We start from the raw sequence: 15,424 nt of genomic DNA on the forward strand, positions 1-15,424 counted from the left end.
TATATACATATATGGTGGTAGTTGTGTGGTGCCAAGTCTGTTCCAGTTCATAGCGACCCTCTATATAGAGTTTCCAAGGCTGTAAATTTTTACAGGAGCAGAAAACCTCATCTTTCTCCTATGGAGCAACTGGTAGATTCGAACTGCTGACTTGAGGTTAGTAGCCCAACTCGTAATCCACTACGCTACCAGGTGTCCTTACATAGATGTGTATTTGTAAATGTGTATATATGCATTTGCTTAAGGCAGTAAGACTCAGGAATTGCCCATTTGTATAGTATAGATGCTTGTGTTTTAATAATGTATATATATGAAGGTCTGCAGTGTCTGCTGAGAGACAGTGAGGTAGTAAAACACTTTAGAATAATGTTAGGAAACCAGTTTTCTGTTTAAATATTGAAATGAATATATGGAGCAATGATTTCTTCTGCACATAATTGCTAAGCACTTTTTGTCTCTAAGCAGCTCTGAAGGTCTAGAAGGATTAGTCTGATGTATGCTTTCTAGAGTATTTTATGCATGTCTAATAGAGGCTTCATAAGATAAGCATTAGATTGAGAACCACACATTCGGCAATTTGAGCCCACGAGTTGCTTCCCGGGAGAAGATGAGGCTTTCTGGTTCCACAAAGATTTAAAGCCTCGGAAATCCTATGCAGGGATGCTATGAGTCAGAACCAAGTTAAAGGCACTTAACAAGACCAGTAAAAAGTATGGAAAACTAGAGCAACTAGGTTTAAACCGCTGACCTTGCGGTCCAGTGTGCTTATCCTACAGCACCGTCCAGGGCTCCTGCTATACTACAGTTGTTGTTAAGTTCTGTTGAGTCTATTTCGACTCATAGTGACTCTGTATAGGGTTTCCGAGGAGTGACTGGTGAGTTTGAACCACCCACCTTGTGGTTCCAAGTGAACCACAGTTTGCCTAGTGCTTATCCTACAGTGGTACAGTCCTACAGTGGTGGTGGTGGTGGTGGTGGTGGTTATACGCCAGGGAGTTAGTTCTGAGCCATAGCGACCCTGTGTCGAGTTTCCGAGGCTGTAAATCTTTACAGGAGCAGAAAGCCTCATCTCTTTCCCATGGAATTTACTGGTAGTTTCACACTGATGACCTGGAGATTAGCAGCCCGACTCATAACCACCACTCTACCAGAGCTCCTTGAGTACGTGAACATAAATAACCAGTTTAGGGTAGGAAGTAGTCAAAGAGGCAGACAGAGTTCTGATTTCTCTGTGTTCAGCGGCTAGAGCGCTATATGAGTACTTTTGTAAAGTGCTGTTGAGCCCATTTCAGCTGAATAGCAGCTCCGTGTGATAGAGTAGCACCGCTGCACTCCATCTGGTTTTCTAGGCTGTAGTCTTTCAGGGAGCAGATTGGCTGGTCTTTTCTCCCATGAATCTTCAGGGTGTGTTTGGAATCACTGGGCGGGTTCAAATCGCCGAGCTTTTGGTTAGCAGGTGAGTGTGGCAACATCAGGAGTTTCCTGAGCATTATGTATATTCATCTTTGTGGTCTAACTGCTTTTCCTTTCCTAACATAGTTTTCTTTTAAGAACTTTTCTCTTTCCTTATGTTCTCTTCTGACTCCCAGTGCAGCGCAAACTGACTTACAGTCCAGCCTTCAAGTCAGACCACAAACATGAATACACTCTTTTCCAATAAGCTGTCACTTGTATGTTGGTGAATACTTGTTCAGCGGCAAAGTAATCTATATGGAGCAAAGACTTGAGCTGGAGATTGGCCCTTTTAGACATTTGAATGTTCAGCTTATGTAATCTCCTATAAACAATATCAGAGCATTTTATTGGAAAATAATTACACTCTTAAGAGCTTTATCTTATTTCATGGTAAATTCATTAATTCAATATTTGTCAGTAGTTAACATTTACTGACAACCATGAATTTTTTTGATATGGATGTTTACTTATTAGATATGCAGCTTTACAGTTTATGAAACATTTCACTTGAGAAAGGGATCAAAAATGTCAGACCAATTTTTGTTCATGATAATATAGGCTAAATCTGCTTTTAGGAGCTCTGGTAGCGTAGTTACGAGCTGAGCTGCTTACTGCAAGGTTAGCTGTTCCAGTCTACCAGTTCCTCCACTGGAGAAGACACATTCTGCTCCTGTAAAGAGTTACAGCTTCGGAAACCCTATACAGGGTTGCTATGAATCGGAACCAACTCTACAACACAAAACCACCACCACCAAATCGGCTTTAGGCTTTTGTATGTTCTGACATATTGTATTTCTCTTGATTTGCTCAGTCATTTCATGGCACAATTCTTTGATCTTTGTCTCTAGTGCTTATCTTAATTGTAACCACTTTTTAAAATGGTTATTTAGTTGTATCTTAGTGTTGAGTGTATAGTCACATCTGAGCAATTTAAAGATTTGAGTTACATTACACTGTAATTTTGCTTTTCTGATATGGGTTCAATATTGGTTATCTAAACTCAGAAGTTTAAGGCAGTCTTTGTTAATTTGTCTAGCAAGATATTAACAAAATTATCTGAGAGTTTTCACACTGCTATTTTCTAAAATCTGTAACAACAAACACATTTTAACTTGGAGTCCTTGGAGTCCCAGTGTCAGGTCTGTTGATATCTTTGAAACCCTTCAAACTTGCTTTGTTTGAACATATGTGCCACCTGTAGCCCCCTTTTTCTTTTTCTAAAGTTTGCATATAACTTGGATCAGTTTTGGAAGCTCAGAGGGTGGGTGTATTTTTCTGTTTTGTTTACTGATTTATTACAAGTTGCTTGGAGCAATGCCTAATAGATAGCTATGCTTTACAAATAAGACTGCGATAGAATTTCTTACTAGTAACCTTGAACTTGACACTGAAGCTGTTCCTTAAAAACACTGAGGGAAAGTGATCTGTCCATTGCAGTGGTCTTCAGGCAAGGTATCAATTAGATAAACAGGCACTGTCCAAAGGTTCTAAGTTTCTACTAAAAGTGATGAAGAATTTGGAAACACAGATTGATGATGGTTGCACAGCCTGATGAATGTTAGTAACGCCATTGAATTGTACGTCAGTTACAATGAAAAGTGCAAATTGGCATATGGGAAAATCACTGAGAGACTTAGGAGGAGTTGTTGTTAACTGCTTTCGAGTAGATTTTGACACATAGCAACCCTATATAGGGTTTCCAAGGAACAGCTGGTAGGTTTGAACCACCAAATTTGTGGTTAGCAAAGCAATACTTACCCTAGAGAGCTAATTACATACATGGAAAACTGCACATTTAAAAAAAGATGATTTTTAAATTTAGAAAAAAAAAAATCAGGTTGGTCAAGTGATCTTAGTGGACTGCTTGGATCAACACTGACAGAATTTAGAATTTATACAGAGATAATGGAGTCCTGGTTTGACGCTGTGGGTTAATGCGCCAGACTGCAAAGCTGTTTGAACTGTAAGGTTGGCGGTTCAAGCTCACCAGCTGCACCTCGGAAGCCTACACAGGGTCACCATGGGTCGGGATCGACTCAACAGCACTTAACAACAACAGTGTAAACATTTAGTATTGATATTAAAAAGTATGGTATCACTGTTTTAGAAAGTTAGGGGGAAGGGAAAGGATAATGGTTAGGAGATGGTGGTTGGTTAAACTTAAGTCTTCATCGTCTACAACATTGGTAGAAGTCAGTAGCTAATGCCTAAATTTGCTTAATCATAGTAGCGTATTATTTAATAATATGGTAGTAAATGCTAGAAAAAAATAGCTAAAAAATTGGAATTATACTTTGCTGTAGCTTTTATAATTTCTGTTGCTGATTTTTCTTATCTTTGGACAATTATAAAAACTAGAGTAGAGGGTGATTTCAATATTCTCAACGATTTAGAAAGGACTTCCTGTTTTGGCAGTTAGAACTGTGTGACCTGAAGGAAATATTTTTGATGGTAATGTAAAGGTTTTAAAGTATAGTAAAATCTTATTTCTTCTGTAATATTTTAGTGCCCACAAAATTTATTAAAGGACAAGTATAAATGGCTTTTTCCTAATGAAATAGCATGTAAACATGATTTGAAAAATGTAATACCCATTATCTGTGAGGTTTTTTTTTTTTTTTTAATTCCTCTTTAGAAATAGAGTTTTTTTATGGTCAACATTATTCTGTTAGGCTCTATTATGCCTCCATTCTGTTTTCTTGTAGGATGGTACCTATATGCAAAATGTTTGTGGTTTAATCCCACTGCAAGGTACCTAGGATGGTTACCATTTCAAATTTTTTTTTTTTCATTTATAGTGAATTTCCTCACCCTCTTTTTCTAGTGCCCTTTAAGAATTAAAGATAAAATTAGATACAATAAACATGATCTTTCCAGGGATAAAGTAACTTCTCTTTCTCTCTTTTTTCTTAAGTAAAATTGTAGAGAAGTCCCAAGTGTTGGAAACCAGCAGAGGTACTTTCTCAACACTTTTGGTTGCATAGAAACTAAAACGTGAAAATTTATTCCTATCAACTTTTGTGTGGGCAGGGGAATACGCATATATTATAGACCTGTAAGGAGCTCTGGTAGCGTAGTGGTTACTAGTTGGGCTGCGAACCTCAGGGTCAGCAGTTCAAAGCTACCAGCTGCTCTACGGGAGCAAGAAGAGGCTTTCTGCTCCCGTAAAGATTTGCAGCCTTGGAAACCCTGTACAGGGTCGCTGTGAGTTGGAACTAACTCCATGGCACACTACCTCCATCACAATGTGTTAGCAAATTAAAATTAACTTATTTAATTGTTGTTGTTGTTAAGTGCCATCGAGTGGATTCTGACTCATAGGGCATAGCGACCCTGTACAGGGATTTCAAGGAGCAGCTGGTGATTTTGAACTGCCGGCCTTTTGGTTAGCAGTCCAGTGCTGATCGTACAGCACCACTGCAGTAGTCACGCTTTTATTCTTTAATAGGATGTAAGAATATTTGATATTTCTTCGCAAGGTGACTTTACAATGGAGTTTTTAGGTTCCTTGACCCATGAACTATGCCATGTGTGAGTACAACATTATGAAACACTTGTGGTTTTATAAAGAACAAAAACAAGTCTTTGTAATGAAACAAGTTACAATTCCTCCAGTGAAACTTTCATGTTTGTAAGATGTGCTTCTTAGTGTGGGTGGAGCTGGATTTTCTCTCAGTCCTACTGTTGGCCTCACACGTGCCTGATTGACATTATGATGCATTCGTGTGGAAATTATGAAAAAGTTGTTTTCATGCAGCTGTCCTGGAGCTACAAAAGCACTTCACTGCATGAAAACCCAAGAAATCACTCAACAGACAATGCTTAATCTGTTCAGGAGCCCAAACCTATTGCTGCTCAATGACAGAAGAAAGGAGAGGGATTAATTTGGAGATGCCTGTGCATGACATATGGTGCTTTCTCCATAGGAAGGAAGTGTCAAATGGTGACCTCTAAGTCTTAACATTGACCTCCCGTTGTAGAACGTGTGTGCCATACGGTCCTTCTGCCTTTTCATATGATCATTTAAACTGAAACATTTTCTTGGTAACATAACTTTTTTTTTTTTTGGCTTGGTACATTTTTACTATAAGAGTGATAAAATTCACAATAATTATTTTTAGAGTGTAAAGTATTTGTAGCATAGTTGTTTTTTTTTTTTAATTCTAAAGACTAAAGCTATGTGAGGATATTTCTAATAAGAGTAAGCAAACTATATATTTCTTTTATGAATTAGTATATTTTAAGTTTAATTTTTGTAAAGTGAATGTGGAAAATGGAAATCATCTCAGCAGACATTTGACATTAATTTACACATAATGTTAGAAAGTAAGTAAGTAGAAGCAATGGCCATGTGAAGACCAACATCGTTTTTCATTATGTGATACATCTTTTAAATTGAATTACATTTTTGCTAATTCTTAATGTGTTTATCTTCATGTTTTTTCGAACCTCTTTAGTTGTCTTAGAGTTATGTTTTGCATCAGCTGCCACATTATTGTGATAATATTAAATAAATTTTGGCTGTAAGAGAAATCTGAGTACTATCTTAATTGATATTCAAAAAAATACACCATTTCCCTGCTGTATTCCATAATGGTTATGTCCTTCTGATTTAAAAAAAAAAAAAAACATCATTTTTCCATTCCCTGTTGAGTTTTTGCCAGTTTTGGTTTTCATTCTTCACTAATACTGAGCTTTTTTTCAGAAACTGCTGTACCTCAATTCTCTCCTCTTTATTTCTTCTCTTTTCCTCTGCAAGTTGCTGCTCCTGTCGTTTCCGCTCGGTCTGACGCAGATCCCTCTGGCTCTGACCCCGCTTCCGCTGCTTTACATTCCTGTTTCTTAGTAAATGAAGGTATTCTTTCTCAACTTTCTAACAGCTTTCTTTCAATCTGTGCTTTATTCTGATATGACAGATTCTTTTGATCTAATTTATACATCCATCTGCTTTGTTACGTATGATACCCAAAAGTTCTCCTTTTATTAACCTGATTTGCTCATGTCAGTGGGGAAGACCGGTTATCAAATGTAGTGTTATTTCTGGCTCATAGAAACCATGTATCCTCGCCTATAGAATACTGTTCAAGTGTAGCACTGCTAATGACTGACAGGAAGGAGTTCTTACCAGGTGGATCTTTTTTTTTTAATGTTTTATTGTGAATTTTGTGATAGTTTACATGGGAGGACATTAGCTTTACATTCATCCTATCGTATATCATTTCATTGCCATGGTTACAATTCCCTGCATGCATCATCAACCAAACAAAGGGTATACACTACAAGCCTGCCCCCTGGTTGTCAGCACACAGCCCCTCTCCCTCTCTGTGTCTAGAGTTCCAAGTCGCTTCATCTCTCCATGTCATCGTCTCTGCCTCCATCTCTGGCATCACTATTTATCTGGATAGGGTACCATACTACGCTCTTCTCCCTTGATGGTCCCAGGGACCTCCGCTCCTGGCCTGCAAAGTCAACCACTCCCCTCCTTTTGCTACAAAACGTCTACCTTTACATTTCCAACCCTCACAGTCAGTCCTGATAGCAATTATTCACTATTGTGCCACATGAGTGCTATCCCCATCTCCTTTCATCAGTCCCACCCAGACAGATTGGATACTACTCAGTGGAGATTCCAACAGGTGGATCTTTACCATGTGATCTCAGGTGTCAGACTTGATGTGTATCATTACTCTGTGACTCACACTCTGCTCTCTACACAATTCTGTGTCCTACTTACAGAGGACTATTGAGAGGCCTCTATCTATAATCTCATGTTAAAAGTCTGCAGATTGATGGTTGGCACCAGTGATTGCATGTTGTTGTTGTTGTTGTTGTTAAGTGCCGTTGAGTCAGTTCCAACTTACAGCAGCCCTGTATAGGGTTTCTGAGGAGCGTCTGATGAACTTGAACTGCCAGCCTTGTGGTTCAAACTGACCTTGCAGTCCAGTGCTTGTCCTACAGCACCACAGCAGGACTCCCAGTGATTGTATACCCATACCAAGAGGAAGTCACCTATTTATTTTCCTTACTATTTCTGTTTCTGGCTGGGGCAAAAATTCTGTCATTTCAATTTTTACAATGTGGGTAGGCTATTTTATCTATCATGTTATCCTTGTGAAATTACATGAGTGGAAGGCAAAATTACTGTTTTTGGAGGTCTGAGAATGTGCCTGGGGTCTAAGAACTCCTGCTCCCTAAAAGCCATTTCCGATTATTTTTACTGCCTTGATGCTGAATGGATCTTGCGAACTTTGAGTCATATCCAGTATCTGCCTTCATGAGGTATCAGTCTCCACTAATTTGTATCAGTTAAAAAGGAGAAAAGTTATAAAGTCTCAAATAATCTGGATTGACTTTGACCCTTCACTGAAAGGTAATATTACAAGTCCACTCGAATAGAAGAGACATTGCAGTACCCGGGAAATTCAGAGCTGAGTTTGTAAATACCGCTCCTTTGGAAGGAACGCAGGGGAGCTTAAAGGCAGTCCTTCATTTTTCTGTGGTTTCTCCAACACAGACCTGAACTAAAGTTTGTACAATGAGATTGGACTTTAAAAAAAAAAGCGTTAGCATCATTATTTGTTAAGCCATTGCAAAATATAGTCATTTGCAAATTCAAAATAAGCCATTAGACTTTGGGCCTTGATGAGAATCATCATTATATTATAATCTTGCTCATAAGTATGTTTCATACTTTGATGAGACATAAAAATATTTTATAAAATTACTAAATTCACAGATAGTAAGTGAGCGTATATATAAAGAGTTCTCTTTAAGATAAATGATTATTTTAGAGTACGTGCTCATCACCTCATTTAATGTGATTTTTTATTTTTAATTGATGAAAATGTCCTCACTGAAAGGCTGTGTCTTTGGATAAATGGTCTGTCTGTTCATCTGTCTGTCTGTCTGTTCTTTTTAAAAATCCCATGGCTAATTTTGAGTTTTATGGTAGGGATTTTTTGTTTTTGTTTTACAAGACTCTGGTTTATATTATTTCAAAATGTTGATTTATTACAATTATGAAGTCACAGACAACTCACTTTGCTGTTGTAACTGTGGCTGTGCTGAAATACCTGACTCAGTGTCTGAGAAAAGGGATCAGTAGGGCCCTTTAACAGAGAAGGCTGATGTCTCTTTCCACTGAAAGAATGGGAGCACATGGTGGCCAATGTCCTACATGGCACGAACCTAACTTTGGATGTCTGTGTGAATCCTCGATCAACTGCGGAGTGGCATCAAGTCTATAGCTCTTGTGTGTTCATATCTTACATGTTTATTTATTTTTAAATAATAATTTATTGAGATTTTGGTGAAAATTTGTACAGCAAGGTAGGTTCCCATTTGACAGTTTCCACACAACTTGTTCATTGACATCAGTTACATACAAGGTGTCAACGTTTGCTTCGTGTTTTGTTTGTTCCTGCCCCCTTCTCTTCTCCTCATTACTTTTGAGTAGTTGTTGACCTTTTGCTCTTAATACAGATGGTCTGTAAATAAGGCACCAATCTTATGATTGTTGTTGTTAAGTGCCTTCGAGTCAGTTGCGGCTCATAGCGACCCTGTGTAGAGTTTCCCAAGTGCGACTGGTGAATTTGACCCGCCGACCTTGCAGTCCAGTGCATTATCCCACAGTGCCACTACAGAACTCCTTATTTTGTGAGCCACTCTGCTAGTTCGCTGAAAGGTCATCTCAGAGGATAGGTTTGACTAGGTTTGAAGAGTGCTATTAGGTCAGCAGTTCGAAACTACCAGTTGTTCCGGGGGAGAAAGATGAGGCTTTCTGTTCCCTTAAAGATTTACAGCCTCGGAAACCCTGTGCAGGGTCTCTATGAGTCAGAACCAACTCCATGGCACAAAACTACCACCACCATTAGGGTTTAGGGTTTAGGGTTTAGGGAGTCCTCTGTTCTCTATTGTTTCTCTCCTATTCCATCCGGGACCAACTATTGTGACCACACCACGGTCTCTGGTGGTAGTCGGCACCATTGGTTCTTATCCCAGGGTAGATGACGTTGCGGCTCACGTAGACTTGTTTCTTCTCAACACTTCTGTTAGCTTTCTTACAGTTTTGCTCCTGGTGAGTAGAGTCCTGTAGTTGTGTCTTAGATGGCCTTTTGCAAGCTTTTAAGACCCCAGCTGGTACCACTTCACTAGGATGCAGATCTTGCTTTTTGTGAATAGTGTTATGACAACTGACTGAGTTGTCCAATGGGACTATGGTCCTAAGCCTTCAAACCCAGCAAACCAGTATAGGAAGGTGTTTGTTTACATCTGAGAAATATCTGTGTTTATGTCTTCAGTGAGTCTATGTGCTTGCATCCATAAATTTTATTTCCTTGTACCAAGGCCTAGTGTGGCACTGTGGGCTAATGCGTCAGATTGCAAAGTTGTTTGAACTGCAAGGTTAGTAGTTCAAGCTCACCAGCTGATCTTTGGAAACCCTACACAGGGTCGCTATGGGTCGGAATCGACTTGACGGCACTTAACAACAACAACATAGGTACTCACATCTCTTCTCACCTTGTGTACATGCCTGTACCTACCCTTCTACCAATTTGCTTATACCCATCTATAGGTACTCAAACACTTGTTCTTACGTGGTGCTATGCTTGCTACATCCACAGTTGGTGCCACTGTCCCCTCACTCACAATAATAGTATAATACTGTATAAAGCATAGTTTCCTCACCCTCACCACTAGTCTCTGTTTATTTCTGTGTCTTCCCTTTCTTAATAAATGTTTCTTTTGTAAGAAGGGTTCTCCAGAAATGTGTTTTGTGATATATTTTATGTGGAAATGAATATTTGCTCTAAGAGATGTTTTTATAGGTATCAGCTGCATGATTTGGAATGAATAAGTTTAGCATATTTTATAAATTATTTTATAAATGTATATTTAGTATATTCCATAAAATACATTTAGTATAGACAGTTTATTACTATGTCTAATAATAAGTTGAAATCATTTCTAGCACAATTTAGTGTGTCTGTCTCTCCCCTCCTCCCACTTTGGTTTGCATACATAGTGAAGACCCTTTGAATTAGGAATCCAAAATGTTAAAGTAATATGAGATTGATGACTTTTTTTAACAGGATGGAGTCAGTTGGCTGCGATGCATTGTGTTATGCTGCCAGACCTTCTGGGATTGGAGAAATTTAGACCTCCACTTCTCGAGATGCTGGCTCGGAGATGGCAGGATCGATGCTTAGAGGTAATGGCGAGAGGATACGGATAGAGAGCAAAAATATTAAAATGTAGACGATTAAATGAAGTTTATTTAAAAAGAATAACATTTAAATCTATTAAAATGTTAAAATGAAATTTAAGGTAAATTTTAAACAAATATGGTTCATTTTATCTCAATTATGTTACCTGTTTATTGTATAATAGAAAACAGAGATTGAAGATTTTCATGGATTTCTTTTTTAGGTTACATTCTAGACAGTAGTATTTCAGCATGCACTTACATTGTTATTTTGATCCAGGGGCTATTTGACAAAACTAATTTCATTCACTTTCCTGGAATTGTTTCTTAAGTACTTATTTCTGTACTTATACGGTACACACATTTGCACACATATGTAGTCATATACACCTACACCCACTTCTTTGCAATCACACATTCAGGTATAGTCACATTAGTCAAATTCAAAGTGAATATAGCAAGCACTGTATTTATTGTAAGAGATCTGGGGTTAAATATTGGTTCCACCACTTGCTAACTTTGTTGCCCTTAGCAATCTACGTAGCCCATGGGAGGCTCATTTGTGAAGAAGAGTAGTAATATATTCCTCATGGGATTGCTTTCAGGATCTAAGTAAGCTATACAAATAAAGCAATAAATCAGGGTCTAACACGTGGTAGGAACTCAGACAATGGTAGCTGTTATTTTGTGTTAAAGCATTTATGCAATATTAGATATTACTGGGAATGTAATATCACCAGAGACTTGGAAGTATCTTTGTCTTTTTCCTCTTATAGCCCTTGACCTATATATAGTGTTACATTTTTACATTTCTCAAATATGAATATCACTATGTATTATTTATAGTTAGTACATGATAAAAATAACATATTTAGCACTGCAGGATAATGCAGTGGACCTCAAGATCATTTTGAATCACAAGGTCAGAGGTTCAAAGTTACCAGCTGCTCCTCGGAAACCCTATACAGGATAGCTGTCAGTCAAAACTGACTCGACGGCACTTAACAACAATGACAGTCTCTGTCATACCAATTCCAAGTAAGGTTGTAGTATACTCAAACCTTTCATCGTTTTAGATTAGTTAAAATTTGATACACTCCAAAAATCAGTTGTACTCAGTTTTTTACTCAAACTCTTATTCAGCTTCTGAATAAGTTAGTTAATAAATTGATTGTTATGTCACATGATAACTGTCTTATTTGATCTCATGCCTATGACAATTTTGCAAAAATAAAAATTAAGATCAACATGCAAAATATATATCATGTGTCACATTGAATGAAAAATTGAGATGATATAATTTGCCATGGGTGTACCCTCTTTTCTTACATTTGGATCCTTGGCCATCTTAGGTCAGAGAAGCTGCTCAGGCCCTACTTCTCGCAGAACTGAGGAGAATTGAGCAGGCCGGACGGAAGGAAACCATCGATGCTTGGGCTCCTTATTTACCTCAGTACATGGACCATGTCATATCACGTAAGAGTTTGTATACTTTCCCACAAAGCATTGTATGCACACGTTGAAAAAGAACCAGACGTCACAAATAAGCATGCTACCATGTATCAACAAACATGAGGAAAGGTTAGGGTTAGAGTTAGGATGACAGAGTTCAGTTCGAACAACTCATTTGCAAATCAGTTCTGATATAAGTCAAATACTTTATTTGCTTCTTTTCTGATTATTATCACCTTTCATTATCCGTATCTTTATAAATGTGATCTTTGTCTTTTGGGGTTGAAAACATTATTCATGTAACTGTAAAGATATGATGACATCAGCAGATTGCTCCTTACAGCTTTGCATGTTGTCCATGCCATGAAAGATAAGATGCTCAAGAACCCATAAGACAGATGGTTGTAAGTGTGGTTTGTCATATTAGAATACTCCAAAGTCGGGGCTGCCAGTAGTTTACCTTGTCATGAAACCGGGACTCCTCCAATTCTTGGGGTTCATTTTCTGAATCCCTACAGCATGGAGTTTGATAAGGAAGCAAAAGTTATGCAGTATCAAAATGCTCACTAACAGGCTTATAAAGTGAATCCCCAGATCTCCTACCCTGTTGAACACTAGTGTGCCTGTGCTCATTGAATTATTCTCTTAATGGGTGCTAACTGGTTAGATACTGATCTGATGATGTTGTTGTCAGGAGCCGCCGAGTTCACTCTGACTCATGGCATCCCTAGGTACAAGGGAACGAAACACTACCCCATCTTGGACCATATTTGAGTACGTTGTTGCAGCCACTGTGTCCGTCCATCTCCTTGGAGGTCTTCTTCTTTCTTGCTGACCTCTGACTTTACCAAGCATGATGTCCTTTTCCAGGGTCTAGTCCCTCCTGATAACTTGTCCAACACACTTACCATCCTCGCTTCCAGGGAGCACTCTGACTGTATGTCCTCAAGACAGCTTTGTTCTTCTGTCCATATTCAGTATTCTTCACAACACCATAATTACAATGCATCAGTTTCTTCTATGGTCTTCCAAATTCAGTGTCCAACTTTCACTTGCAAATGAGACGACTGAACATAACCAAGGGTTGGGTCAGGTGCACCTTAATCCTCTAAGTGGCATCTTTGGTCTTTAACACTTTAGAGAGGTCTTTTGCAGCAGGTTTTCCCAGTGTAGAATGTTGTTTGATTTCTTGATTGCTGCTTCTGTGGCATAGATTGTGGGTCCAAATAAAATGAAATCTTTGACAACTTCAATTTTTTCTCTGTTTATCATGATGTTGCTTATTGGTCCTATTATGAAGTGTTTTGTTTTGTTTTTACATTGAGTTGCAATCCATATTGAAGGCTATAGTCTATGATCTTCATCAGCAAGTGCTTCAAGTCCTCTTCACTTTCAGCATCTGCATATTACAGATTAAAGAACCTTCCTAATGCCAATCCTAATGTCATGTTTTTCTTCATATAGTCCAGCTGCTTGGATTATTTGTTCAGCATATAGGTTGAGTGGGAATCCTGGTGTGGCGCTGTGGGTTAATGCACCGGACTGCAAAGTCGTTTTGAATAGCAAAGGACAATGGTTCAAACTCACCAGCTGCTCCTAGGTAACCCTATACAGGGTCGCTGTGGGTCAGAACCGACTCCACAGCACGTCACAACAACAACAGATTGACTAAGTATGGTGAAAGGCTACAACCCAGACACACACTTTTCCTGATTTTAAACCATTTCATGTCCCCCTAGCTCTATTTGAGCAACTGCCTCTTGGTCTGTGTACAGGTTCTGTATGAGCACAATTGAATGTTCTGGAATTCCCATTTTTTGCAATGTTACCCATAGTTTGTTAGGATCTACACAGTTGAATGTCTTCGCAGGTCAACATCTTTTCTGCTTTCAGAAAGCTCCATCTGATGTTGTTGTTGTTGTTGTTGTTAAGTGCCATCGAGTCGGATCCGACCCATAGCGACCCTGTACAGGGTTTCCGAGGGTGTAAATCTTTACGGGAGTAGAAAGCCTCATCTTTCTCCCGCGGAGCGGCTGGTAGTTTCGAACCGCTGACCTTAAGGTTCGCAGCCCGATTCGTAACCACTACGCTACCAGAGCTCCATCTGATGTTATACATGTGTAAATACGAGGATAAGTCCAAAAGTATTACCACTAGAGTTTTGGTTCATACATTAATGTATTTGTTCCAAGCAGAATGTGTTTAAGCATGTTTCTGTGATCCATGGGTGGCTGCAGACAATTTATTTGTCTTAGACTCGTTTGGGTACCTTCACACAAAAATGCTACAATCACAACTAGCTTCTGAGGGTATCAAAGCAGAGAGATCAGTTCAGAAGGCTATGATGACTGTTTGTGGGTTTTGAGATCTCAAGGGTCAATCTTGATAGGACTCCTTGAAGGACAAAGAATGATCTTGGGGGCTTATTATGAAAAGTTTAAAGAAAATTGGAAACTGTATTTCTGAGAAAAAGGTCAGGAAAGTTGAGTAAAGGAATTTTTCCCCCATCACAGTGTGCTTACTCCTTCTAAGGTAGTAAGGGCTGTCAGATGAGAATCTCACTGGGAAACCTTGCACCAGCATCCTCCAGCCAGATCTTTTTGTTTCCAAAGCTTAAAGACCATGGAAAAGGAACAGGATTTGAGTCCCCTGAGGGTGGCCAAACTGCCCTTTTGATGTGGTGTATATCGAAGAGCACAGAAGTCTTTGCGGGAGAGAGTTAGGAAGATGGCAACACCACCTTCAGAAGTATATAGACCTAATTAAAGAATATGACCGGAAACAATAGCTTCATATTGTGAAACTTTTGATGAGTAAAAGTGCCTATGATTTTGTAAAAATTGGTTTTGAATTTCCCCTCAGTAAGGCAGCTCCCTTTCAAGCAGAAGTTGTGAATTGCAAATTCTTGAAAAGAAAGTTATGGTAGAAGCAGACCAGTATACTTTTAGAAAAGAGAAAATTAGCAAGGGTTTTGACAGAGAGATCCTCCAAAAGAGATTATATTTTGAATAAATTGGGAAATGCCTTGGGGAAACTTTTTGATGGATTTGAACATTGTACTATAAAAATGGCTTTCTTTGTAATCGTACTGAAAACCAAATGTTCATTGAGGAAAAGTTTTATTTTGACATTTTTTTTTTTTTTCAGATAAAGCATACTTTCAGTTCATTTAGTTCATCCTTTATTCTTCTGAAAAATAATTCTTAAATATAATTTTGTCTAAATCTTCTTGATTGTGAGGTAAAAGTAATAAGGTATTAGCCATTTTGAATCTGACAATCATGAAGTTTGCTTTGCCGGGAATGAAAAATT

At 38.5% G+C, this 15,424-nt stretch overlaps 1 protein-coding gene across 2 annotated transcripts in view; it reads left to right on the top strand.

Annotated features, from left to right (window-relative positions):
• Positions 1 to 15,424, top strand: part of WDR7 (WD repeat domain 7) — a 425,218-nt gene that overhangs the window by 128,657 nt on the left and 281,137 nt on the right. Inside the window, exons 16-18 of one of the 2 annotated variants that reach the window (XM_006837515.1) lie at positions 6,215 to 6,310; positions 10,548 to 10,666; positions 12,013 to 12,136. In XM_006837515.1, the coding sequence (XP_006837578.1) occupies positions 6,215 to 6,310; positions 10,548 to 10,666; positions 12,013 to 12,136 (339 nt within the window). The remainder of the gene's footprint in view (positions 1 to 6,214; positions 6,311 to 10,547; positions 10,667 to 12,012; positions 12,137 to 15,424) is intronic. The other variant, XM_006837514.1, reaches the window with a different exon arrangement.

This window comes from Chrysochloris asiatica, unplaced genomic scaffold (assembly GCF_000296735.1).
Source record: "Chrysochloris asiatica unplaced genomic scaffold, ChrAsi1.0 scaffold00021, whole genome shotgun sequence".
In the NCBI taxonomy this organism is placed as follows: Eukaryota; Metazoa; Chordata; class Mammalia; order Afrosoricida; family Chrysochloridae; genus Chrysochloris; species Chrysochloris asiatica.